Here is a 27437-nt window from a genome sequence, read left to right as displayed (position 1 = left end):
AACCTGAAAACCCATTTATGACTCTATGCCTTCAGTAGCAATTTTGAAAATTTGGGATACTAAAATGAAAATAATTTATACTGGTTATATCTATGATGAGATCGCAGCATTTTCAGTGATATTTTGTATCATAAAATACAGCCACGACTGGACGTTTAAGGCCTACTATGATTTCTACAATACCTGAATGGACTTAAGTTATTCATTGATGTTTTCTGATTATGAAAAAAATTTTTATTCATTTAGAAATATTATCGTATTGATAGCTATATATCAACAGTACAGACATTTACAATTATTTCGATGTTTAATTCAGTTAACCTAGTAAATAAGTTTATAGTAGTTAATATAACTTTTAAAAAAATTAAGAAAAAGTTCTTGTTAATTGGTCCTTTGTTGGTTAGGTCTATTCGCTCCAAGAACCCGCGCTGTCTATGTTACTTGAAGATGAACCTATGCTCTCACAAGCTTCTAAAAAGAGATCTGGATTGACCATTTCCATAACTCTCCACGCCAGTGTTTTTCCTACAAATAATATAATAATTAATATTTTATCAGCAATTCTCAAACGAATATCAAGCGAGCTTTATTTATTTTATTCTTTACATATTTATTCAAACCAGATCGGTGCTACAAAGACCCAAAACTATCCCTCTTCTAATTCTCTAATAACACCATAGCATATGTATAGTGCATATACCTGCACTTTATGTTTGATATTTTTTTTATAGTTATTAAAATTGAGTTAGTTTGGGAATATTTCAACATTATTGTGTATATCAGTTTTTCACTAAATCATACAGAGTATATTTCTGAATAAGATGCCGATCCTGTTCAAATCTCTGAATTTTTCGGCAAAACAATGTTGCTGTTTTGAGCAAAATTGTTTATTCATCGAAACTTTTCTACATCCTTGAATGCGTTCATATCTTCACTTTGAAAGATATCGTAAAATTATCTTTAAAATCTATTTATTTTATGCTATTTATTTTCCCCTTCGGCCAGTATTGGCCAATTGACTGAAGTTCCTATCCTCACCCAGAGTAAGGAAAATAAATAAATAGACTGAAAAAATTAAATTAATATTTTTAGCCACCTATCTCAGAATTGTTCATAATATTTTTTCTAAACTTTCTAGACCCCCTCTGGTTGGAACATTAGATTTTTTTGCATTAAGAAATTGCTATCCATATTTAGACTACTAAATTACTAGAAAGATTCTGCTTTAGTCATAAGAAACGATAATTTTTTCTCAAATGAATTCAAGCCCTCAAGAATCAGCATCTTTTTCTGAAACATACCTATCTTCTATATTATTTTTGTAATAGTATTCAAATACGTAATCTGCTAATAGGTGATAAATTATTCTCACCTGTATGAATGCAGCCTTTTATTTCTTCAGATTCTTCACAGTAATGTAGAGCAGCTTTCCTTAAATTTTCGCAACCATTTTCATCTGCCAAAAGAAGTATACTTGCTACGTTACCTGGAGTCAATGTTTCTAAAAGAGTTCTTTCGCAAAGTCCTATTAGCCCTGGCAACTGATATCTTGTAGATAAAGGCAGTAAATGGCTAGCATAAGTTTCTGCATTATCAACTTTATCCGTATAAATGTATCTGATGAGTTCATAGATGAGGTTATAAGGGTAGCAAGTGAAATCCAACATATATTTTATATGCTGAAACGAAATAAATATAACTCTCATTTTATACTCTTCCCTTTATTTATCACCTTGTTCTTATCGTTTTTATATTCTAGTAATTTTGATCCCAACTTATTGCTTCTCATTCGTATTATCCAGCTGTGAACTCTTATGGAATTGTTTCCATTTTCCTCTTCTTCATTTTCACATTTTACTATTGTGTCCTTTTCTTTCGAGTCTTTTTCCAACAATCTAGCCATATCTTGAGATAAACTGTGAACTTCTTCATCATTGTGAATTATTTGAAGCTTGACCATAATTTTCACATCTTTACCTGAAAAGAATTGAATCGATAAGTTCTTATACCCATAGTCTCTTCATATCACGTTATTTCTATCTATGAAAAATAACCATGTGGCGTCTGTTTCTCCGAGAAAATGAATTAATTTCTTAGCGTCATTCCTTGAATAGAAGTTCATTTGAAAATTGTTTCCATATGATAGTGACGTGGTACAAATTTAAAAAGAATGAAATTGCTAACAAACAGTCATTTATTCGCTTTGTGAAATGGATGGTTTTTTTTTATTCTCAGTATATTATACCGTAAATACGAGTAGAATAGTATATTCTAAAACATGTTGCAGAATGGGCACCTATTCCAACACGAATGTGAAATTCGCAAACGAGCGACGAAGGAGCGAGTTTTCTCTATTTCAGTCGAGTTGACAGATTACGGAATATGAATTTGAATCGTATGTTTCGAATTTTCAAATAATTTATAATTACGCATTAAATTCGTAAATTATGCCTGACGAAATCGATTTAACACTACCAGAAGTAAGAGAAATAGAGAAAGATGTTGAAAATCATTTCACTATATCTAAGATGTCTAAAAACCAGGTGTATGAACTGATTAGCTTTTGTTTTGCCAATTTTGAGAATATTAGTTCAGCTTCGTTATGTCAACTGTAGGTAGCGCTATCAACAAATTAAGATTCTCGTTATTTATTATATACGAGGTTTGTGCCATTATGTACCTATATGTATATCTTTCATTATAGTTATGATCTATGGAAGTAATTCTTGTAATTGAAATACCAATAAACTCTCTCTATTACAAATATTTGAATTCATTCCAGTAAACGTTTCGTGTTTTGTTTCACGACTTTGCACGATCATACTCGGTTACACATCGCTTTTGATTGTTCAGTATCGAGTTTTAATTAATGTATCCAATCAAAATCAACGGCGGCGCCGCCACAAACTAAAACTAATATTTTCAATTTGGTCGAATGTCATTCCATTCAAAAATTGACGAGTGCATTCACCATATTTTTAGACATCTTAACTATATCCAAATTATATTATATTGACAATTGACGTGAGTTGAAATTTGATAGGATAGTCTGTGTTGACAACCACAGAACGAAAAATATAACTGAAATCAATGCTGTAATGAGTTCATCACAGCAGTGGTTTTAGGTTTTAGTACTGTAATGAACCATTACGATAGTGAAATAAATAAAATATTCATACATTGGTCGATATGACGGTCCAATATTCCTAAGCTCTTGTATCCTACAGAAAGGAGATCTTTTGTGTTCTCGAGATTTAGAACGACATTAGAGATTGCACAGCATTCCCAATGTTTTATACTGGCGTCCCAAACTCCGAACTGAAATCTAACCCTGGCCTGTCCAGTCTCATCTGTTTCACATCCGGTTAGATTTAAGCACACCACAACTGGATTAGTCACTTTCTTTCCATTTGGACCTGAAAATTTGTTTAATCATCATTCTGACACATATTATACATATATTTGCATTTTACAAAAGTGAAACTGAAATTTTCACCTATTAGTTTATATTATGTATTTTTCAGGCGACCGGAATTAATAGTATGTATCTATTCATTTGTTCCTAAAAGGATTCTAACGTTCTCCCAACCCACTCATCAGCCAAAGATCAATTTATCGCAAATCGGTCTCTAATGGCCAAAGTCTTAGATGTCGATCTTGAACTTCATTTGTGCCCCTTCGATGTCCGGTGCCTATTCTTCTTCGATAAAACCACACTTGACAACATCTCATAACAGTAGTTGGATTTCTGTTCGTACAGTTAGCGATTTTTCGAAATGACAACCCTGCCTTCCGTAAACCAATAATTCAACCTCTTTCAAATTCACTTAGCTGGCGATAAATCTAAATCTAAATAATACCTTTCACATTTTATCACTATATCTTTCAATCACATTTCAAACTGTTTTATTTTTGGAAGGTGAAATAAGAATTACATATTTTTACCTACAAGTATTTTCGGGCTATTAATTTCTTCACTTGAAATGATTCCCCGTAATTAATTAATTTTTATGAAGAATATAATATTTATCTCTTTATTAGTATTGATATATTTCAATCGATCTAGAACTACGGTTGTTCTATCGACGCCTCAAACACGTGAAACTCCGTAAGATTCGATCTATTAATATCTGTCCGGTTGGGAATCACAAGACGATAGAGTGTTCTCAAGAGAGAACGCGGGTTATAAGGGAATTCACTATAAACAAACTGGAATAGCTTTTATTTCATTTCGGAAATGTTTAACGAAAATTTCACTTATAAATAATGCTGGATATATGCCAATGAGAAATGAAATCATTTCTCACTATTAAATCCAGAAGGGGAGGAATTTCCTTCTCTTTTATAGGTTGATATAATTATTTGAATATATCTGTCTCTTGTAAAAAGTATACTCACCCTTCCAAAATCTGATGGAAATATTCCAAATTGTTCCCATTCCATTCACAGAACATCTGAACCGAGGACTATCCACAAAATCTCTCTTTGATATAGACTTCTGAAACTTCTTTATTGTCCAGATTTTTCTAAACACAATTTCGGAAGAGACCGGAACCTCGAGTTCTTCGTGTATAGCCCCTATTTCCAAATTTTCATCTTCTTTCTTGTCCTCTGGTTTGATGGGTTTCGGTTTAGTAGGCATCTCGGTCCTATAATGGCATTTGATTAGAATTAGATTTCGACCATCACATGACTTATTCCTTTTTGAAAGATTTTATAGAAAAAACCCTAGAACTAAGTGTTCAATTTCAATATTATCGTTTCTTTTGTGAAATTTCTATATTTCTGAATTTATCTGATATCACTGTGTGTTTAAGTATTTAAAGTTCAATCATAGTGCGAACTATTTAATTAGCTAGTTTTTACACGAGAAAAGATAATTAATTTTTTCTTATCCAGAGACTGTTGAACCAAACTAATTTGCATCTTTTCATATTTTGCTTCACATTTTTCAAATTAATTATGGTTGCACGAATATCTTTCAGAAGTTTAGTGCAACTGTATTTTTCAACACATATTGTTATGCAACATAATTATTTGACCAAACGCAAATTGAAAAGTTATTTGGTGAAATAGTTCGTTAAAAACTTTCTGAACCATCGAATGTTATTCCGGAAAACGGACGTTAATGTTTTCTACGTAAATTTACTTAGTGCTTCTGTTTAAAAGTATGATTTATTGACCTCCGAAATTACCCATGGTTACTATGTGTATGCGTATTTGTGGAATTAATACTTAAAAAGGTAAGATACTTCAATGAAAACTAATTTGGCTCTATGTGTCTCGGGAAAATTTTTCGAACAAAGGGGACATTAATTCTAAAAATATAGGTAATTAGCAAGATATTATCTTGCAACTAGTATATACCTAAAAATACAATTTTCTCGCAACATTTTGTAATATATGGTACTATATCATTTTTATATTCTTCCTTTATTTAGGATTAGATGTTATAATATCCTTGAAATATGAAAGTATAATAAAAGATACGTCTTTGTTGCTTTTATATTCGTGCATAACCACCTTTTTCTTATGGAGGTTAGATATAGTTTTAGGCAATCTCCTCATAATAATAAAATTGTAAGCTATATTTCGAACATCTATTTTTTTAACCGAGAATCCAAAAAATCTTCATCTATTTAAATAAACCAAAAACAACATAATATGTATCTTCTATTCTTTCTGAATCCCTATATACCATTCATTCGAATTCAAGAAGATAATTTACTCACGTTAATCAATTTATCGAAGAGACAAAAATGTTTTTGTGTACACTGTCGCACAATGCTCTGCTCCATATACACAAGTATATGAGTAGTACACTTTCTCACTTCATAGACACGATAAATAAATTTTCATCTATACACATAACAGAAGAGTAAAAAATATGGTTCATCTCTATCAAAATAATATAATAACAATCTACTTAGATGGGATATTTTCAAGTGTCAGCAGCTGAGTGACTAGAGCGAGATTCGAGGCTATTCCTAGTAGATTATGTCGGGAAAGTATGCCATTGGAATGAATAGATAAGGCAAAGCACACGCTGAAAGATTTATCTCGCGAACTGTTCTTACATTCTGGAAAATTCACTAAATAATGATAGGTTTTTCTATAATTTTCGCATATCGTTGAAAAACCTAAAATTTTCATGGTAGTTTTGAATAACTTGTGACTTTAAAAAAATATTTCAATATGATAAATATCAACTCTACCTAACTCATCGTCTGTGGATATCTTTTCAGACAACAAAGATTTCTGATTTCTTTATTGGCAACACTTACCCACGTGTATCCTTGGTCATTGAATTTTTATCAGTCTATTTATTACAATTCTCAGACAATTTGACGCTGATATGGTATTTTCCTATGAACTTTGTTTATTATGGTATCTACTATTTGTTTAGTAGGTGAAAAAATGTTTTTATTTTCTATTCTCAATTGGTAGGTACCTTGAATCAAGTGAAAATTTAATAAGTTTTGAAATTAATTTTGAGCAGTATATACATATATAACACCTTAATATTATTCTATTTCATTCGACAACTAGATACCTACATTTAACACAAATTAATTGTTTTCGGACATTCTGAAGAATATTCCTATTCCAAATATTCATGCTATCTGAGATAAAATATATGATAATAGATAACATTTCGAAAGCCTTTTTTGATGATTGTCAAAGACCTACTCAAAAAAAAAAAGAAAAATTGAAAAAATTCAGTCTCAAGCTTATAACTTTTGAAATATAGGACTAATCGGTAAACTGCTGGCATTTTCACGATCTACGTCATCGTATCCATTGGAATATTGGTATAAATTTTCCAGAAAGGAAATTTTACGTTATTTCCACGATCATGACTCAAATTGGCGTCTACTATTGATTTGTCACTACAGATTACTGTATCTGTGTTTGTCACAGTTTCAAATCGTGGTCGATGACAACTAATTCAATTCAAGCTCAAGGGACCTGTAGAAAAGTAGCGGAATCTGCAGAATGCGGATATTGGTTTTCGTTAAAGTTGGAAAGGTGGCGTTGGAGAAGTTTTTTCACTAGTATTAGTAGTGAACCGTTTTCGGGATGTCGGTTGTTTCCGTGACCCTCATATTCATGATTCTCTCATTGATATTGTTAATTGTTTTCTTTCTTTGTAATTGTATTTTTGTATATTCTTTGCAGAATATATTAATTTCAAACCTCGAATTTGTTCATAAAGGTAAATCCTCCTTACTTTGTTCTCAAAACGTACATCTCGTTTATTCTGATATATTGAAAAAGTGGGAAGTGGGGAAGATATATCGTGAAAATATATTATTAACAGCTTATTCTTCATGATGCTGATGTGTAATCCACATTCAATTAATATCGATGCATCAAACTATTCGAATATAGCGCATCAAAGATATTACTTCGATATGCGATAGGAACAAAACGGTTCGGGTACTTTTATTAATTGAAAACATATAAGAGTTCGCAGGAGGAGATAAATTCGAAACGAGTTGCCTTCATTCGCGGAATCTGGTGGAGCTATTTGTAGATGATTGAAATGTGAAGCACTAAATTACTTTCGAGTGATGCACGTCCACTATAATGGACGGTTGATTGATTTAAGATGCCCCAAAATGTAGATTCTCTTTTAGATTAAAAGGGGATTGAATGGATACTTGATGTATATATTCTGTTACAATTTTATAGGTACCTATACATTCGTTGAAATCATCTATTGAGTTGATACATGAATTGAAACGAATTGGGATGCCTATGTCAAAAATATGTGTCCTATGTATGTAAGATATTTTTGGATAATATTATCACAAATATTTGGGCAGCGTGGAACGTGACTTGACGGCTCTTCTATCCTTTTATTTGTTTGGATCCTGAACGAATAAGAGCAATAAACCTAAAAGATCGAAAATCAATTCTGACAATTGCGTATATATGGAACTGAGGATGAGACCTCAATTAGATTTGAGGTTTGCGCTTTTTTAAAACGGAATCATTTGTGGTACTACGTAGGCAAAAATATGCCAAACTCAAAACGTTTTTTCAGTCTTAGTCCACAGCTATGTAATCTCCTCTAGTTTATTAACATCAGAGACCGCAAACCCGAGTAAATGATTAACAATTTTTGAAAAAAAATTCAGTTTAAAGTTTATAATTTCAGAAATATAGGACTAATCTGAAGGCATTTTGACGATCTACGTTATCGTATCAATTGGAAAAATGGTAAAAACTTCATATGCGAGAACCATGGATTTTTCGGTTTTTTTCAGGTCTAGGTACTGAGATCTCAGTGAAATTTTTCGAACTGAAAAATTTCGCAGTTTATGAGGAACTTGAACTCGAAATTTAGAAACAAAAACGTAAAAATTGAATCTTAACACAATAATCCTAATATCTCCTAAAATATTAGTCACAGACCCCTCGAATACGAACGTATAACGTATAAATCGGGCTAAGATCTAAAACATAATCTTGCCTCAAGGTTTGCTGGTACGAGAAAATGATAAAAAATGTTCGAAAAAATTCAGTTTAATGCTTATAATTTCTGAAATATAGGACTAATCGGTTAACTGAAGGCATTCTCGCGATCTACGTCATCAACGTATCAAATGGAAGATTGGTATAAATTTCCCATGCAGGAAATTTTAATTTTTCGTTTTTTTTTTTTTCAAGGTCTAGGTATTGAAAATTTTCTGACCAAAACTTTCGGGTGAGTACGAAATTCAGCCAATTGGAGGCCGTTCATTTTAACACAGCTTACCGATTGTTCTTAGACTTCACAGTTTATGAGAATTGTGAACTCGAAATTTGGAAAACATTGTAAAAATTGAATCTCTACACAATAAAAGGCCAATTGAAAAGTACCCGGTCTACCATAGCAAAAAATATTTTTAGCAAAATTCGATTTTATTATTCAACATAGTTGCCTTCGAGGGCGATACAGCGATTATAGCGATCTTCCAACTTTTCGATACCATTTTTGTACTACAATTTATCTTTCGCTTCAATATTTTGAAGCGAAATACAAAGTTTCGATGATTACTTCTTCATTGACGCTAAATTTCTTTCCAGCGAGCATTCTTTTGAGGTCTGAGAACAGGAAAAAGTCGCTGAGGACCAGATCTGTCGAATACAGTGGATGCAGAAGCAATTCGAAGCCCAATTCATGCAATGTTACCATTGTTTTCATTGATTTTTGACACGGCGCATTGTCTTGATGAAACAACACCCTTTTTTCTTCAAATGAGGCCGTTTTTCAATGATTTCGTCCTTTGAACGATCCTATAACGCTACATAATAATCGCTGTTGATGGTCTGGCCCTTTTGGAGGTAATCAAGGAATATTATACCTTGCGCATTCCAGAATACTGATGCCATAACCTTGCCAGCTGACTGTTGTGTTTTTCCTCGCTTTGGATTCGGTTCATCGTGTGCAGTTAACTCTGCTGACTGTCGATTGGACTCCGGAGTGAAATGATGGAGCCATGTTTCAACCATTGTCACATATCGACGTCAAAATTCTGGTTTATTCTACTTAAACAGCTTCAAACACTGCTCAGAATCATTAACACGTTGTTGTTTTTGATTGATTGTGAGCTCGCACGGCACTCATTCTACGCACAACTTTCTCATGTACAAATATTCGTGAATGATATGATGTATACGTTCAGATGTTATCTTCACAATGTCTGCTATTTCGATCAACTTCACTTTACAGTGATTCAAATTTTTTTTGACTTTTTCGTCGGTGACGGCCTCTTTTGGGCGTCCAGTGCGTTCGCCATCTTCGGTGCTCATTTCACCACGTTCAAACTTAGAATTCCAATCAATGATGGTTGATTTTCTTGGTGTAGACCCCGGAAACTCTTCATCAAGCCAAGATTTTGCTTCAACTGTATTCTTTCCCTTCAAAAAGCAATATTTTATTAGCACACGAAATTCTTTTATCAAATAACGAAAGTAGCTACACTCACAACGCAATGTCTCACAAACTAATGGTCGGAGTGCTGTGAAATGTTGACACATATCGTTTGGAGGTTGGTACTAACTAAAATCATATGGATTTAATACTAGCATCGCCATCTGGGCATCAGACCGGGGACTTTTCAATTGGCCTAATAATCGTATTATCTCCTAAAATATTGCTCACAGTGCCCTCGAATACAAACGTTTTTTATGAATCGGTCTCAGATCTAAAACATATTCAGGTTTCAAGTCCGTATTTTGCTTCAAAAAAAGTTTGCAGCTACGAGAACATAAGAAGAAAAAAATTCTCGAAAAAAATTCAGTTCAAAGCTCACAATTTCTGAAATATAGAACTGACCGGAAAACTGAAGGCATTCTCAAGATCTACGTTATCGTATCAATTGGAAGAATTGTATAAACTTCCCATGTACGAGTTCAATTTTTACGAATTTACACCAAGTACCTGCTATCGCTTGTGCTCTCCCGCCTATTGAAGAGAAATTAGTAATTAACAACATTAAAACAAAATGACACCTTTTGATCGTAGGAAAGCCGCTCTTCCAATGAACACAAGAGGTAGTGCTCATTATAATTGTTTAAAATCAAGTTCTGTTATAATAGGTACCTAGACTTTTAGAGATCAATCAAAAATTAAGTACGAATATTCAAGCACTCCTTTTTTTTCAGATTGTATATTAAATAAGTTCTCACATTTCAAATATCAACGGAACTAGGGATGCGCACATCTTTGCGATCCCGTACATCCAACAGGATTGTTTAGGGCCAGAGCAGGAATTATAAATCAGTAGTAAGTTGCGTGTCTCTTCGAAAACTGGACGTTTCAGGCAGAGAAGTTTTTCTCGGAATTTTGCGAGTTTCATTAATCTGTTGCACGTACGTTTCGTAAATTGTGTTTGCAAGTATTTTTGATATTCTCCTTTCTCTAGTAACTCAACGTCTTATTTCTAGGACCATAGCAATTAATTTCACGTAAGTTTAATAATTTCCCTCCTCTGTAATTATACGAAAAAGGTCGTATACTTTTTTTTCCTTTTGAGAAAATTTTAATCCTGATCTTTATCCTTAATTACGTTTACTCATTCCCTATGCTGATCATTACTTTTCTTATAAAATATAAAACTTTCACTGAGAACACCGCACACAAAAATGATAAAAAAAAGCGCAAATTGATAAAATGCCTTAAAAAAATTATAAAATTGCTGCGAAATTTACACAATGTTTCTCTTTTTCTTTTGAATCACATGAAATTCATAGATTCTCTGCAGCGATAAAAAGACAGACTTCAAATTCAAGCTCAAGAATGAAATTTTCACGAAAACTATTAGAGACAAGATTTTGTATTCTAAAAAAATGCATTATGTATCCGAAAATTTAGGAGGAAACTACTTAGAACGGAACTTTTTTCTACTCACCTAATCTATTGAATTTCGTCATTAATGTCATCCTCTTGGCAAAATGGTTGTTGTTGCCTTGCCAAATTATCGGGAGATCTCTGAAATGGAGTATGACACAGAGCTTTTCTTCATTCATTATTGAGATGCTGAAAGCGAATTTATTCGTCTTAATGAGTGAACTAATATTGTACCTCAAGGACTTCGAGCTCATTCGAAAAGGAGAAAATAAATCAGTGTTTATTCGAGTTCAAGTTTCTATCGGTAAAAAGTGATATTTTTTCTCTATTGTGCGAGGTTGAAAAATGTAAATCCGCACCTGATAATGTGCAATACTTAGTTATCACTGCGATCTATAAGTATGTAGTAGTAGGTATCGAGGTCCTTCCATTAGGGATATTGAAATTGTTTACCATACGTATGGAAAAAAATGAAGTGAAATCACGATAAATTAATCAGTCAAATCCGTCAAACCATTACAAACAAATGTTAAATGAATACAGATACCCATAAAAAATTATATACTGTTAATAATCACTGAAGCATAGTTCTTCAATAACTAAGCTTAATATATTATCATGAATAAATATGGATATGCGTTCTTTGGTCATTGTTATGCCACCTAAAGATATCTCCTGGCTAGATTTGTTTTGAGATTTATAGATCGGCATAAAGTACCTACACTTTCATTATCGATGAATACCTTCTTTTATTTGTGAAAGGAAATTTTCCAGAAACCAAAGAGTAAATATATGAAACCAGAGAAGTTCATTCGATCGATGTATGAACATAGATTTGAGATTTCATAAAATATATAATTTATTCCGACAGAAGCTGTCAATCTTCCAATATAATTCATTGTGGTTTAATTTTTTTGCCTTTGTTGTGTGTTTGACTATCACTATGCATTGTTGTATGACGATATTGAAATTACTTCTCGTCAAAACGATTATATCCGTTCAAGTTTCAACGACTATAAATGATTTAATGGGGCCATTGAACAAGACAAATATTGTGAAAACGAAGCCGAACAATATGGTTAATACTAGTAATTATTATGAGAATAGCATCCATAAGGAAGAACATAATGTCGAAGTGGATACTAGAATTGTGGGAGGTGTGAAGTGTTTTGTTGAAGATTATCCTTGGATGGTATCCATAAGAAGATCAAGACGATTGACCCATTATTGTGGCGGAGCATTGATAGCTCCTCGGTGGGTTCTTTCAGCAGCACATTGTTTCGAAAGTAATTTTAAATCTCCATGGAGCATAACGGCAATGATGGGTCTCTCAACACTTCGGCGTACTAGTGCTCAAGCTATAATTGCTAAGAGAGTATTCATACATGAAGATTATGATCGGAGGACTTTAACGAATGATATAGCTTTGGTTGCTTTGGAACACGAAGTCTCTTTATATCTTGGAGCGATCGGTTTTATGAAAATCCCAGAAAAACCTTATATTTCCGATCTGTCTAAAGTTTGTCCATCTCAATATTTTATGGTGGCTGGATGGGGATCAGTACAGGCTTATACAAATGAACGTCCCTCTTACGCAAGTTCTCCAGATTTGAGGTGCGTTGAAGTACCTTTTATTACTAACGAAGAATGTGTAAAGTACTCATCCGCTGCTAGTGACGAAAAAGTTATTTGCACTTTGTATAAGCCAGGAGGAAAAGATGCCTGCCAAGGCGATTCTGGTGGACCTCTATTCTGCAAAGGGGTTCAGTATGGCATAGTATCTTGGGGAAAAGGATGTGCCTCACCCACTTCACCCGGATTTTATACAAGAGTGGATAGATACTTGAATTTTATCAATGAAACTGTGAACACTTACGTCGATTCGTCTTCTCACCTACATATTAATTTTTACTTCTTTATGATTATGATCATAACGGTCCTTTGTTGCTAATGTATTACCGAATTTAACTTTGAGTCTTTGTATAACTTGATTTCATCAAAAGTTTGAAACAAGAAAATTCAATAATATTAAAAAATATTGTCGTTGTCATTTCAAACCTTATAATTTGAAAATAATAACCATCAACATTCTAGTCATTCTCTTTTCATTAGATAACATGATTCAGGATCAATAACATTGAATATCTAATCCAGTAAATAAATTCATTTTTCATTTCCTTGGTAGGTGAAAATGAGCAATTTCTCTTCAACTGAAAACTTGAAAAACCATTATATTTATTTCTTTTTGGACAATAGGAAAATATATGGGTCAATTCGAAGGAATTCTGACTTGGTCGGAAATTGGACCGATTTGATTGGCAAGGAACTTTTCCCAGGCGAGTGAACTCTGCTAATTATGATTTGAAGGAGCCGTAAAATGTTTGTGAGAGAATCCTGTGTTTCGAACGTTTGTGGTAAAAAATATTCTACTTCATCCAACGATTAGATTGATAATACCTATACATTTTCAAAGTATTGGAAATTACTCCTTACTATCTTAATTATTATAACTTCTTAACTCGATTTTCCGTAAAATTCTTAATCTATAAAAGTATTAGTTCTTTATCTCCATAGTTGTAACTAGCAACTTTGAATTAAAAAAAAAATCTTTTCAAAAATAGATCTTGCGATTGGATGCCTCACAGATAAGACAACAAATCATAGAGCGGCAGAATGCCTCTCTAGATAAGGGAGATGAATAAAACAATGGAAAATGGAACGTGCAATCATGAATAGTATATGTATCTGAAAAGTTCTTACAAAGCTATTTGAGGCTGCTAAGATATTGAGAAAAGTTATTCTAAATTTTGTTTCATGCCTCAGTTGAAATATTATGAGATTTTAAATTTCAATGAGACAACTAAAAATTGTGTGCTGCGGTTTTTTCGTAAGTATTGTATTCATTATACGAAAATTGATATAAATGAGTAGATACCGGAAAGATATGGTATTAGGTGATGTGATTGATCAACTGGGACAATCCCCCAATTTCGTGAATTGAATCTAGTGGGCGACCAATAGAATATTAATTCCATGCTGACTCTCTTATGGTTTTTGAAAAATTTGATTCGATATGATTTCGGCAGTGAATATCACAAAGAATTCGCGATCTTTGATACTTTGCTTGAATACTCTCGTATTGCTTAGTATTTCCAGAAACGATTCCATCATTCATTCACTAAATAATAATTATCGAATTACAATGCCAGTGATTGAAGTGAATATAAACAACGAAATTCGGCATTTAACAAATATTTTAGGTGATTTATATTTATTTGATTTGGACAATATCGAATTGGATAAGTTCATGACAATATTTCGTAATATGCGATTTTTCAATCCGAGAGGGAAATATTTGCTCACTGGAAGTCGAATACCACCACGCGCTTCAGAAACATTAACCACTTATTTTGTCTTTGAGGTTATCTTTCTGAATAAAGTATCACAATCACTGTATACTTATTTTCCATACAGTCAGAGAACGTTAAATCAAATAGACCTCAGATGGAAGAAGATTGGTAATTGTGACATTTTAACTTCTCAACACAAAAATTATCCCATATTATATGAAAAAAAAATCCCAGAAATTTGGACCAATTCTGCAATATCAGTAATGCACTCTACAGCTCCACCATATTGGATATGTAATCAATGTGACAATGAAGGATACGACTCGGATTTTTTTCGTTTAGCTTTTTCTCATTTCAATCTCACTGAGAATTTAACTGTTAAGAAAATCTTCGATAATGAATGGGAAAGTGAAAACTTGAAAAGTTTACAAGAAAGACAATTTGACATCATACTTGGAGAAGTTCCGTACTTGGATGTAGATTTCACATATCCTCACGTGGAATACTCTTGGGTACTAGTTGTGCCAGAACCAGATGAAATCCCTCGTTGGAAATATATTTTAGCATTGTTTTCGAAACAGGTTTGGTTAGCATGGACTATATCTTGTTTGGTTTTCTACCTTGTAAGCATTCTAATTAACAAAGTATCTAGAAGATTGGACGATACCAAATTTCACGAAAAAGCAGCAGCAGTTTTCAAACTATCAATAGGACAACCTTCTGAACTGATCCCTACATTTTTATCGGAAACTTTTCTTTTCATCTCCATTAGTTTCTTTACAACAATTATGGCTTTTATCTATACTGGAAGATTTCCATATTTTCTAGTTGGAATAAATTTCGAGAAGAGCATAACCACGCTCGAAGACATAGTAAATAGAAAATTTTCCGTTGGCACACCTAGATACGAATTAACTAGTGATTATTTTTCGCAATCTGAAGAAATGAGAAAATATTTCGAAAAACATTATGTAGAATGTGATTATTCCACAGATTGTCTGGATAAAATGATAACCGGGAAAAATATGACTTTTCTCAGCACAACACCACAACTGAAGTATTGGCAACAATTTTATTTAAACGAAATGGGCAGAAGCTTGTACAAAACCTTGACATATCCAACTATGAGGGAACAATTTGGGTCGATCTTGGTTAAAGGGCATCCTTTAACTAAAAAAATTAGCCGTTTTCTTCTTCATTTGGATCAACATGGAATCAAAAAATTTATAATATCCAAATATGAGGGCAAAAACATCAAGCAAATAGAGAATTTACATATTAAGAGTTTGACCATCGAATATATCAATGCTCCATTATTTATATGGACTATAGGACTATTAATTGCTCTAATCGTTTTCAGTTGTGAAAGAAATATGTGGTTTGTAATCTTTCTTTTCAAATGAAAATATTATGTGTCAATGAATTATCGGCTATAAGTATGGATAAGTTTTAATTACGATAATCAAAAACACTTCACCTTTGTATTCCTTCCTGGTAAAAATCTCATTGGAATCTAAGCATCTAATTTTTCTTATAATTCCAATTCAAATTGCTAATTAGAATTGCGATGCATCGCCATTATTCATTTTTATGGTGTTTTTCCTTTAAATAAACCTCTTTCAATAAAGATTTCTTTTTTCGTGCATTTTCGATATCAGCTTCTCCATTCCAAGAGAATTATTTTTTATTTTACCTGTGATCTAGGCCGGAAATTATTATATCGTCCTGAATTATTCGGGTATCCCTCATCCATCATTGAAGATTCTCTCTTCATACAATATCCATTAACCTGAAAATTGAAGTCAAAATTAATTCGAAGGTTTTTGATAATTATTGAAAATAATTATAATCGTATTGGTGTTTCGCCTCCTGCCATATTGAAATCATTTCCATAGTAACATTCTTGGACGTTCGCCAAAAATTAAAGTCAAGCTCTGTGAAATGTCATTGAATTATCAAAATGCTAGTGTTTTGGTTATAATTATTGAGATTATTCGTTATATAATTGTAACGAATACCACTCGAGCATAGACAATATGTTTCGATTATACAAACCTCTTCACTCGACGTAGTTCGCGAAACACCGTCTCGTGAATCGGTGTATAATCGAATATTGTCTATGCTCTTGTGACATTATAACTGATTATTCTATTTATTTCGAGAAAATTCCTCACCATATACTTAAGTATGTGGTTCCCCGAATATTATTTCTTTTTCATTATCATTAAGGTAGAAAAATCAATACTGAAAGCAAATCTTTTATAGGCAATGTAGGAGCTCGGGTAACTGATTTTCAATGATGACATAAAAATTACTAATGAAGTTATGCATTTATCACATTTATGTAATAAAATATTATTTTATCAGAATGCATCAGGCTTAGTATTTCTAGCTTGATACTCAGGCCTGGAAAAAAAAATATTTCTTAAAGCAAAGTTATTCTAGAATGATTCTGACTTTAACCTATTTTCTGCTACTTGAAAGCATTTTTTCATCTGGTAATTGTTTTTTTGTTCTCTGATGGAATTTTCAGAATTTACGAAAAACGTCTCACCTTCCCTACAGTTTTCTAATTTTTAATTTTCAATTTTCGGATGTTTTCATAGTTATTTTTCTGTTTTTCAGGACGGAAACAAATCCACAAAATCAAAAATCATAAAAATCGGTCAGTCATTCTTGAGATAAGAATGGTCCAACACGTCAACTTGATTTGGTAAAATATACATATGTATCTAGATTCATTTGAGTTCGCTATTTATTTCCGATGAAATATCCAATGCCTCTTGGAAAATATTTTTTCTCTCTTTGATTGAATAATCAATACTGAATACAATATTTTTTCATTTAGTGAGGACTTGAAGTAATTCATCATTTCCAATAATTTGTGAAGTAGAGAATTAATTCCTAACTTTGTACTAGATAACAATTTCATAAAAATTACCTATGTGGGCTATATATCACATATATGTAAATAAATATTATTATATCAGAATGCATTAGGCTTATTATTTCTAGCTTTTATCCTCAGGCCTGCGAAACAAATTTCATTCCTCAAAGCAAAGTTGTTCTAGGATGATTCCCTTGATCAAAATTTTTCCTTCGGAAATGTTTATGCTTTGTTTGAATGAAATTGTATCTTTGGCGATGACCAGAAGCGATTCTATAATTTATTCGCTCAATAATGACTTTCACATAAAAAAACTCCCAACATTCCAAATGAATTTAAATGAAGAACTTGAATTGGATGTAGATGATATGCCAGACATGTATATTTTTGACTTGGATAAATACAATTTATCAAATTTCATTTCAGCGACCTACACATACAGATTCTTTAATCCTAGGGCAAAATTCGTATTGGCAGGATCTGGAATTAAACTAAATTCATCCGAAATACTGATAAGTAATTTTATATTGAATGTGATTTATCTTGACAGAAGCAGAGGAGATATTTTTACGATCTTTCCTTATGATGAGCGAATGTTACAAAATCCTTCGAAAGATTGGAGAAAAATATCAAGTTGCGCCGACGTACTCGAAAATATTCATCAACACAATCTTTTCCCGGAAAAAATTCCTAAAATTTGGAATAATTCCAGAGTCCGTTCCATGTATGTGGCATTTTCACCATTTATGATCTGTACAGAATGTGAGGAAAAAGGCTCTGTATTAGATATTCTCGAAGAAAGTCTGTTGCACCTCAATGTAACTGTAGAATATTACGAACAAGAATACAATGGATCTGATTTCCAAGATTACGATAGAAATATTATGTTTGAGAAAAAGTATGAGATATCTCTTGGAGAATATATAGATATCCAGCTTGATTATTTGTATCCACACGACTACACCACATTATATTGGGTTGTACCAAGTCCAGAAGAAAAGCCACGGTGGAAATATCTATTCACGGTATTTTCCAAACAAGTGTGGATCATTTGGACTGTGACATTTTCTGCTATTTGTTTTACATGGTTCATTATGAGCTTGATTTTATCTGAATTAGCAAATCCATTGAGTCTTTTAACTGACGCAGTTACTATTATTAAAATGTCTTTAGAACAGTCAGCTTCCTTAACCTCACGATTCAATTCTGAAAGTATCCTTTTTGTTATCATATACTTCTTCACTTGGATAATGACTGTAATTTATAAAAGCAGATTCCTTTACCTTTTAGTAGGTTTAAATTATGAAAAAATCATCGATTCTGTCGATGATATTATGGAAAATAATTTAACAATATGCTCCCCAATCTTTACTGCAGTTCAAGGTCCATTTTTAGAAACTAAAACCAAAGAAGACTATTTCAACACCCATTATATCGATTGTAATTTCAGTTCTTCTGTTTTATTTCGTTTGATCACAAAAAGAGATATAACTTTCGTCGACAATGACGAAGGCTTGAACTACGACCAAATGAAATATCTAGATAAAGATAGCAGAAATTTGTTTCACAAGATTAATAAGCCCATTATCTCTTCACAGTTTGGATCAACTCTAATAAAAGGATACCCGATAACTGAAAAACTGAATCAGTTGTTCATGTTCATAGATCAACATGGTATTAAAAAGTTTATAATGTCGAAATACAAAAAAATACCATTTGGACAGAGCTCTAATCTGCAAACACAGCCGTTGAGTATCTCACACGTCATTACAGCTTTTTACGTTTTATTTTTGGGTGCATTTCTGAGTGTACTTTCTTTTTGCATTGAGAAACTTATGAGATTTTTATAAAGTTGTTTTTATAATTTTCCGCTTGAATCCATTAAAAGCTGTAAATAGGAATGAACATTTGGTCCTTACTTGACGGAAATGCAATATCAATTTTTTTTTATTTCATGAATATAATATTTTATAACGATTTGAATGATAATTGCTTGAATTTATTCAAATGTCTGCAAAATGACCTTGGTTAATAAAAGAAAATCAATCGAATAAAAATTTTAGTTCGGTAAGAATTACTAAATGATCTTTCCTATATTTTTTTTATGCTGTATTTTGTATATTCGAAATCTGCTTTTCAATCTGAAACTCTGTCAGCAATGAAATATTCGACCTATATCCCATTAATATAATGTGAGATTATATCCATAGTAAAGAAATAAATCTGAAGCTAAAATAAAGTTTTATGTTTTTATCCTGACTCTACTGGGCGTCTAAATAAAAACTCTTCTGAGAGTTTTTATATATCGTCGGCTAAGAGTGTAAATCTGCTATGTCCATAATGAACAATTTTACAGGAGACCAAAAAAACCGTACAGTAATTGTTATAATAATAATAATAAGAGAGTTTATTCATGAAAATACATTCAATGAACTTTATTTATACATTCAATAGAGTTCATTGAATGTATTTTCATGAATAAACTCTCTTATTATTATTATTATAACAATTACTGTACGGTTTTTTTGGTCTCCTGTAAAATTGTTCATTATGGACATAGCTGATTTACACTCTTAGCTGACGATATGCTGCAAAGAATGAAAAGACTTATAAAGTCTTTTCATTCTTTGCAGCATATTCTATCAAATCATGAAATTCACAAAGCCTGATACCCGGCAATTAATTAATGATTACGTTAGAACTATTTGAAAAATTAGATGAAAGATGAAAAAAGGATAAGATGCTGCGTTATTTCAAGTGGAGAAATTTGAATTAAGGTTCAAACGGAAAAGCCCCGTAATAAGGACTTACTCTCAGAAAATTTATTGCCTGGATCGTTTCCTGTTTGCGAGCCAATGGATTAAAATAAAAGTGTTTTTAGTTCCATTCCATTTTACCAATTTCCTTGTGGAAGACTGAGTCAAGATGAAGAGGAATTGAGGCTGCTTGTTGAACAAAGACTTAAAGAATAACGTTTTTATTATTGATCAATATATTGATATCTATGATTTCGGAGTATGATTAACAACAATCTATTGTCATCGAAATATCAAAAATCTATGTTATCAAAATCTAAAAGCTGCTACTAAAAGATTTGCTTCAGATTACTACAGTCGCAGCTAGCCAGAATGCACTTGCCAAAGAATTTGCAATATGTTGGAGTTTCTACTTCTTCAACAATGGACCTTTTGGCATGGTATATTTTTCGGTCTTGTAAAGAATTTTTAGGTGAATATATGCTATATTGTTTCAATCCTTGTAATTCATTTTTTTCTTTTTGAAATGATTGTTGTGTGGAAATAATTTTTTTAGAATTTAGAATGAGCATATCGTTGGGTGCTTCTTCCATTGTCTTGTGTGGATTAATTTCTTTTTCCTTTGTATTTTTTCCTTCTTCACGTGTTTCTTTTTCATCAGAAATCTTTTTTTCTTCGAGTATTCTTTGCGTCTTATCCACGGAGTTATTGGATATTCTTTTTTTTCGATCGATTAACTCTTTTTGGTTTTGCATTTCTTCGTCCCCATCCATTTTCATTCCTCCGTCATTCACAGATATATTATTATTTGGTAGTTCAATATTATTATGTGCTTCGATTGCTTTCAAGTCGTTTCTCTCAGATGATCTTTCACTTTCCAGGTGATTATTTTCAATGAATCTTGTGTATTTTCTCATTTCAATGAAGTCATTAATCCAATTTCTAAAACTCTCTAAATCTTTCATATTCCCCCCTTTCAATTCGTAATCGATTGTTTTTTGCAAAGATCTCTTTTTCTGTTCATCTTTCGGTTCTTCTGGCATCCAACCTTCTATAAAAAGCTTATATAAATCCGGCAAATCCACCATATTAGAATCAAGATGTTCCTTCCAGTCCGTATATATAAATTCCCAAACTGTTTGTGGTTTATCTTTTTCCTCATCGTCAGGTCCACCAGGTCCACCAGGAGCTGTAGGAGGTGGACTTTGACCTTTACCTACAGTAATCATGTTCATCTAAAAAATGTTGACCAATATATTTTTCAATAGTCAAAAACCAAATTATATAAAATAACTAAGTTTATCGATACTCACAAAAAAAATAACGAATAGAATAATTAGAAAATTATTTGAACCCATTTTTTGCAATACTATAATCAGTATCGTTATATGTATCTATATATAAGGTACGTTTCTTAGGTTCCGTATCAGCTGCAGCTGATGGAACAATGAATTCAACTATAAAAATATTCGTCTCGAAGAAAATTAATGTTTACAAATATTTTTATCAAGTTTTTCCGAATAATGATAAATATTTATTCGAAAATGCTAACTTCGCTGTAGATTACCCAAGTGTTCAATACGGAAGTAGGTGAAATCTTGAATCTGACTAATCTTTATCTTGACCTTTTATTAAAAAAGTCCCTATATTTCCAGGAGAATTCTGCAAAAATTTGTTTATTTATATAGCTAGACGGTTTTGTTTAAATACAGAAAAGATGAAATTTTACACTCACAATATTTCAAAATGGAAAATACGAAATTTACAAGTGTAACAATCGGTTTTTTCTATATTCTTTGATCGAATTCAAGAATCCAATTTTTATTTAATATCTACAAAAAATATTGTTATTTCGAACATGATATAAATATAATATTAATAAAGGACTTTTATTCTTATTCATTCATTCAATTTTAATAGAGAGAGAGGTTCAGTTCGTTCCGAGTATACCCCAAACGTCTGTTCAACTAACCCTGAATTGAATTACTAAACGAATAGAATTAATTTTGATATCATGAGTTGTCGCAACGGAAGATTTGTATATCTGACAGATATATCACACAGACAACGAACAAGTACAACATTCACTTTTTTGCTTGTTCCCAGATTATGGATCTTACAACCCCGGCATCTACAGGATATCTGGATACTGACGATTATACCCCTTATTTTCAAAGACCGGAAACTTACATAGTGCCCGTTCTTTTCTTTATAATTTTCGTTCTTGGAACGTTGGGAAATGGAACATTGGTAGTTATTTTCATGAAACATAGAGCTATGAGAAATGTGCCCAATACGTGAGTAGACACCCTAACAGAATTAATTTGATGTATTGAATAAATTGTGATTTTACTGTATTCAAACTCTCGAAATATCTTGACATCTTATAAATGTAATTAATGAATCCCCAACTAGGAAGTTAATATAATATTCTCAGCATATATTCCCTTGTTCGTCTTAATTATTATCATGGGATTTAACTTCAGTCGATTAACCCCAATTCTCAAGTTATAATCGAATTTCTGAATTATATAGCAAGATAATTCAATCAATTATTAGTTGGCAAAAATATGAGTCCGATGTTATAAGTATGACCCTGTATGTAGGTAAAATAAGAACTGGTTTGGTAGAAGTTGAAATAAAATTAAGACACTTTTTTCAAATTTGTACGAAACGCGGCCAGCGTGTATATATTTCCATGATAGATTCAGATTTTTGCATATCTGAATATCAATTCTTCGGAGAATTGTCGAATATTTCGAATTGCTTGTAAGATGCGTATTTACGCATCTGCGGTAAACTTGTTATTTAACAATTTCACCGTAGAACGAAATGACGAAGTGAGAAATCGTAACAATTTTTTTTCATCTCGAAGTGGCGATGCATATTTTTACTTGTGTAATTTTTCAGATATATTTTTTCACTTGCTCTTGCTGATCTGCTGGTGATATTAACGTGTGTTCCGTTCACATCAACCCTGTACACTGTTGAATCTTGGCCCTGGGGAGTTTTCCTGTGCAAAGTGTCCGAAATTTCTAAAAATATTTCCATAGGAGTATCGGTGTTCACTCTAACAGCTTTATCCGTAGAAAGATATTGTGCAGTCGTAAATCCCCTTCGGCGCCTCCAGGTTGGTAATTCTTATTTTTTTAACTTCATTCGTTTCGCAATAGTCAAATCAATTCCACAGAAGTCGAGTTAGATATTTGTCATTACTTTGTATGTTTAATTGGATAAATTCAAAGATTTCAGTCAATAAAATGTAGTTGCAGTTGTTCAGTTGAATAAAAATCTGCGGGTTTTCAATTCATTCGAAAATCTGTGGGAAGCTGAAATTTATGCATCATTATGCCAAGTTGTAACTTTTATAGTGGACGGAGAATACGAACTTTCAGACATCGTCGTCATACTTTTTGTCTTTTCTTTCACATGATGTTCTCAGGGAGCATCTTTATATCGTCGAACTGGAAGAGGCCGTTAAGGTCCACTTTCATAACTTCAACTGTGTGTTGGCCAAAAGACTATTTCATTCTTCAAATTATTTCACCTATTAAATACATTTTAGTGTAGATTATATCGCGTTTTCTTATGTCCTAGTCAAATAATAGACATGGATGTATAGATGTGAGAAAATTTGAGCTTTCAACGATTCGTTAAACACTTACCTATGTATATTCTGTGGATATAGTTTGGTCGCTAAAACTTTCATATTGCTGAGATGTGTTTCAATTAATAATGAATAAAAATCGATGGATTTCAATCAAATAACACCCAATACCTTAGGAAGTTTGGTGATAATTGCATATTCATTTCACTGATTCTACTCAGCTCTATTTATCGAAAAGAAATTCTGCTACCTCAAACGAAAATAAGGTTCCTATTAGAGTCTTATTCAGAAAAACGGAGTCGGAAATGTAATTATCTTAGCAATTCAAATGAATCGAACATACTCAAGTAAACAAAGGATTTTGTTATTGTTCAGTTTTCATTGGCGAATTTTATGAAACGGATTGCTGAACACATGATGGTATTTCATTGAGGCGTTTCAAATAACCAAGACCCTCTCCGACTAAAAACGAATATATGAAGAAATCTTTTGTTATTTTTGATTCTTTTTTCATTGAGAGATGACTGCATTATTTTTCTCAGACCAAACCATTGACTGTGACGAGCGCAGTGGTGATCTGGTTTCTGGCTGCAGGTCTTACTATCCCTGATGGTGTGAAATCAAAGCTGGAAGATATTGATATAGGAAAGTAAGTTATTCCGATCAAATTTCGCTGAATTTCATCATCCGTCGAGATGATCGAGTGTAATAATTTTTAAATCCGTATTGTTTTCGTACGAATTTTTCAATAAGAAACTATTTCAGTAACAGAACCATCACTATATGTACACCCTTTCCGAATGCTACAACAACTAAAAGTTACGTCAAATCCAACGTCATAATGAAATCTTTGATTTATTATATAATACCTCTGTGCATCATCACTTCCTTCTACATCTTGATGGCAATCAAACTTCATGCTTCTGCCAAACAAATGCCTGGTGAGAATAAGGGCTTACAAGGTGCCGTTCAAGCACGAGCTCGAAGAAATGTGGCTAGGATGGTTTTAATCTTCATATTTCGTAAGTATTAAGAATAATAGATCCCACAGAGATAATTCGATTGAATAACTTCACTCACACAGTTGACAATAAATATCAAAATAAATTTTGACTTACAGTGTTTTTCGTATGCTTCCTTCCTAATCACGTATTCATGTTGTGGTTTCATCTTTACCCAAAAGCTGAAGAGGAATACGACGATTGGTGGCATGCTTTAAGGATCGTGGGTTTCTGTCTAAGGTAATTTCAATTTGTATTTTTCGAATAAATGAAGATCCATTGCCAATCTGAAAAAAAAATCAATATACGTTTATAGGAAACAACTATTGAAATTAGAACTTTGAAAGTATCAGTTGCGCAAAACTTTGTGATTATCTTCACGTTCTATGTTTTTTCTATGACAAATTTTCAAATCCCTAACCGAGACATTCCTTGTATATTCCTACGTGTTATCTGTGATCAAATTTCAGAACTCTTCAATTTAAAAATGAAAACATGAACCGTATTTTTTCAGTTTTCTCAACTCATGTGTGAATCCTGTGGCACTCTATTGTGTAAGTGGAGTTTTTCGAGCTCATTTCAATCGGTACCTATTTTGTGGTGATCCCAAATCTCTAAGAAATATACGAACAGGAGGCAACTATGATTCAAGTATGAACTCGACTTTTCGAAGGCAAACACAGGTGGGTCTTATAATTGTATCTTTCTTTATTTGGATGTTTAAGCTGAAGTCCATATGGTTGAATTCTTTAAGTGTTGAGAAATTCGAAAAAAAAAACTGAGTGTGATGTGAAAATGGACCATACTTTGCAAAGTATTATAACAATGAAAAAAGGGTCATTATTTTAGGTATCCTCTCCAGAGGACCACTTCGGTTCCTTAGATTCTATAATTATACGGGTTGATGGGGTCTAAAAAAGAGAAATTCGACAAATTAACACCCAACAGCAGCTTTGGGATTTACAGCAGTAAAGGTCTTGATATTGAATAAACAACTACGTTGAAAATGGAATAAATGGATTACGGACTGAAATTATGGGATAATATGATTTAGGTATTCAGAGACCCCTTCGTATAAGCTTTCAGATGAAGGTTATCTAGAAATATTTAGAAAACGTTACGAATTGCTCATATATTGTTTCATAAAGTCAATTAGAAAAAAGATATTGAGTAATTAAAAATATTTATTATATATCATTGTTTTCTTCTATGCATTAAGAGATGTTTTCAAACGAAATTTCACAAACAAATGTCTTACATGTCCTTTTTCTCAAGGCAACAATGCTAGACGATTCCAACAGCGTAATTCGAAGAAATCCTCTCATCAAAAGGATAAGCACCGACTGTACAAGTGTTATATCTCGGAATCAGTCACAGAAGGATAAAATGACAGATGAAGAACGAGAAGAACTACAAGCCCAACATAACGATATGACTCATAAAAAAAATGTCTGCATTAGCTGAGGAACGAAGGAGAAACCAATGGCAATCTCCTTCCAGAATTCCGGATAGGAAGGCCACAAAGAAAACTGGATGTTTACAAGGTGAGCCTGGGGAGATGTTCCCACCTATTATTTTACGTGTTACATCGGAATTGTAAGTGGAGTTGTGTTTTTCGGACGCATAGTCGACACGACCCTAAACTAGATAACTGTCTTTTTTATTTCTAATTTCATCTCGAAAATTTCAACTACGAACTCGGCTGCCTACCGTCCCTACCTTAATTCTTCATATCTCTCTTGTAATTTATTCTGAATATAGCTCTCACCAATCATAAAGATATGACAAGTATATCATTAAGATAACTAAATTAATTACAATTCCTATTATATGCGGAATTATTATTGCAGAAAATTCTGTTACACAAAATGCGAAATGGCAGTCTCATATTCGGAACATTGACATTTTTCGAATAGAAGGGATATTTATTGAAATTTGTTATAGACATTTATTGCTTATATGATGTAAAGTTTGCATTGTTTTCTATTCAACATCACACGTTTCTCTCGATTTCAGCAATTCACTGTAAGAACCGAGTACGTGAAAATTAAGCAGCACCCAGCACCTGCTTGGACGCCACGCACTACACCAGCAAGCTGGAGGCACAGACGGCGAAGAGCATCTGTCTGTGGACAGATGTTCTCAGTGTCTGAAACCTGAAACCTCGTAACTGGGTAGGGCCTAGCTCGTCCAAAATAAAAGTAGAACTCAGTAGCGGAACGAAAATCAGATCGAATATGATTTTTATCCTATTTTGAATGTTACTTGCAGTAAATATTTTCCATCGTGAATAGAGCATTGGCAAATTAATTCGAATCTATCTTTTGTATCATTTCATGTAATTAGTTCTTATCGAAAATGAATTAACGAAAAAATAAAAATATTATTTAGGTATATCATGTTCGAGTGATTTTCCTACCTATAAATCCCACTAAATCTAGTAAATATTCAAATATTTACTAGATAGATGGATAGTAAATATTTACTAGATACCA

The 27437-nt window shown here is 32.5% G+C and overlaps 4 protein-coding genes across 10 annotated transcripts; 2 read left to right on the top strand and 2 right to left on the bottom strand.

Annotated features, from left to right (window-relative positions):
• Window positions 1–211: 211 nt before the first annotated feature.
• On the bottom strand, window positions 212–25196 carry LOC123682375 (protein maternal effect lethal 26-like). 2 transcript variants are annotated; one of them, XM_045620969.1, is made up of 8 exons: window positions 25060–25196; window positions 16169–16480; window positions 11403–11530; window positions 4399–4649; window positions 3180–3416; window positions 1733–1977; window positions 1373–1679; window positions 212–525 (listed from the first exon to the last, which is right to left on the bottom strand). In XM_045620969.1, exons 4-8 carry the CDS (start codon window positions 4640–4642, stop codon window positions 407–409), a joined length of 1152 nt encoding a protein of 383 aa, XP_045476925.1. In that variant the 5' UTR covers window positions 4643–4649; window positions 11403–11530; window positions 16169–16480; window positions 25060–25196; the 3' UTR covers window positions 212–406. The 2 variants fall into 2 exon arrangements, with proteins under 2 accessions (XP_045476925.1, XP_045476924.1); XM_045620968.1 differs by lacking the exons at window positions 11403–11530; window positions 16169–16480; window positions 25060–25196 and adding an exon at window positions 5733–6013.
• Window positions 4749–27249, top strand: LOC123682374 (neuropeptide CCHamide-2 receptor-like). Of its 6 annotated transcripts, XM_045620963.1 has the most exons (10): window positions 10777–10863; window positions 10917–10959; window positions 22441–22631; window positions 23245–23464; window positions 24484–24590; window positions 24707–24963; window positions 25062–25182; window positions 25457–25625; window positions 26218–26486; window positions 26959–27249. In XM_045620963.1, the coding sequence occupies exons 3-9, from the start codon at window positions 22444–22446 to the stop codon at window positions 26404–26406; spliced, it is 1251 nt and encodes a 416-aa protein (XP_045476919.1). In that variant the 5' UTR covers window positions 10777–10863; window positions 10917–10959; window positions 22441–22443; the 3' UTR covers window positions 26407–26486; window positions 26959–27249. The 6 variants fall into 6 exon arrangements, with proteins under 6 accessions (XP_045476920.1, XP_045476918.1, XP_045476919.1 ...); XM_045620964.1 differs by lacking the exons at window positions 10777–10863; window positions 10917–10959 and adding an exon at window positions 4749–5243; XM_045620962.1 differs by having other exon boundaries at window positions 10759–10959.
• On the top strand, window positions 11537–13379 carry LOC123682376 (trypsin-like). The gene has a single exon (XM_045620970.1). The coding sequence runs from the start codon at window positions 12165–12167 to the stop codon at window positions 13290–13292; it is 1128 nt and encodes a 375-aa protein (XP_045476926.1). The 5' UTR covers window positions 11537–12164; the 3' UTR covers window positions 13293–13379.
• On the bottom strand, window positions 20540–21804 carry LOC123682379. Its single transcript, XM_045620977.1, has 2 exons — window positions 21648–21804; window positions 20540–21569 (listed from the first exon to the last, which is right to left on the bottom strand). Exons 1-2 carry the CDS (start codon window positions 21690–21692, stop codon window positions 20664–20666), a joined length of 951 nt encoding a protein of 316 aa, XP_045476933.1. The 5' UTR covers window positions 21693–21804; the 3' UTR covers window positions 20540–20663.
• Window positions 27250–27437: the final 188 nt, after the last annotated feature.

This window comes from Harmonia axyridis, chromosome 6 (assembly GCF_914767665.1).
Source record: "Harmonia axyridis chromosome 6, icHarAxyr1.1, whole genome shotgun sequence".
Lineage (NCBI taxonomy): Eukaryota > Metazoa > Arthropoda > Insecta > Coleoptera > Coccinellidae > Harmonia > Harmonia axyridis.
The sequence above is the reverse complement of the archived record's forward strand: the minus strand, read 5'-3'. Positions and strand labels throughout refer to the sequence as shown.

Coding starts and splice junctions, on each gene's coding strand:
- LOC123682375 (XM_045620969.1), bottom strand. CDS start 4,642: ATGCCTACTAAACCGAAACCCATCAAACCAGAGGACAAGAAAGAAGAT. Junction 1,978..3,179: donor GGACCGTCATATCGACCAAT/GTATGAATATTT, acceptor AATTCTTTTCAG/GTAAAGATGTGAAAATTATG. Junction 526..1,372: donor AAAAGGCTGCATTCATACAG/GTGAGAATAATT, acceptor TATTATTTGTAG/GAAAAACACTGGCGTGGAGA.
- LOC123682376 (XM_045620970.1), top strand. CDS start 12,165: ATGAACATAGATTTGAGATTTCATAAAATATATAATTTATTCCGACAG.
- LOC123682374 (XM_045620961.1), top strand. CDS start 14,193: ATGAGACAACTAAAAATTGTGTGCTGCGGTTTTTTC. Junction 14,229..22,440: donor TTGTGTGCTGCGGTTTTTTC/GTAAGTATTGTA, acceptor GCTTGTTCCCAG/ATTATGGATCTTACAACCCC. Junction 23,465..24,483: donor ATCCCCTTCGGCGCCTCCAG/GTTGGTAATTCT, acceptor TATTTTTCTCAG/ACCAAACCATTGACTGTGAC.
- LOC123682379 (XM_045620977.1), bottom strand. CDS start 21,692: ATGGGTTCAAATAATTTTCTAATTATTCTATTCGTTATTTTTTTT. Junction 21,570..21,647: donor TTCTATTCGTTATTTTTTTT/GTGAGTATCGAT, acceptor AACATTTTTTAG/ATGAACATGATTACTGTAGG.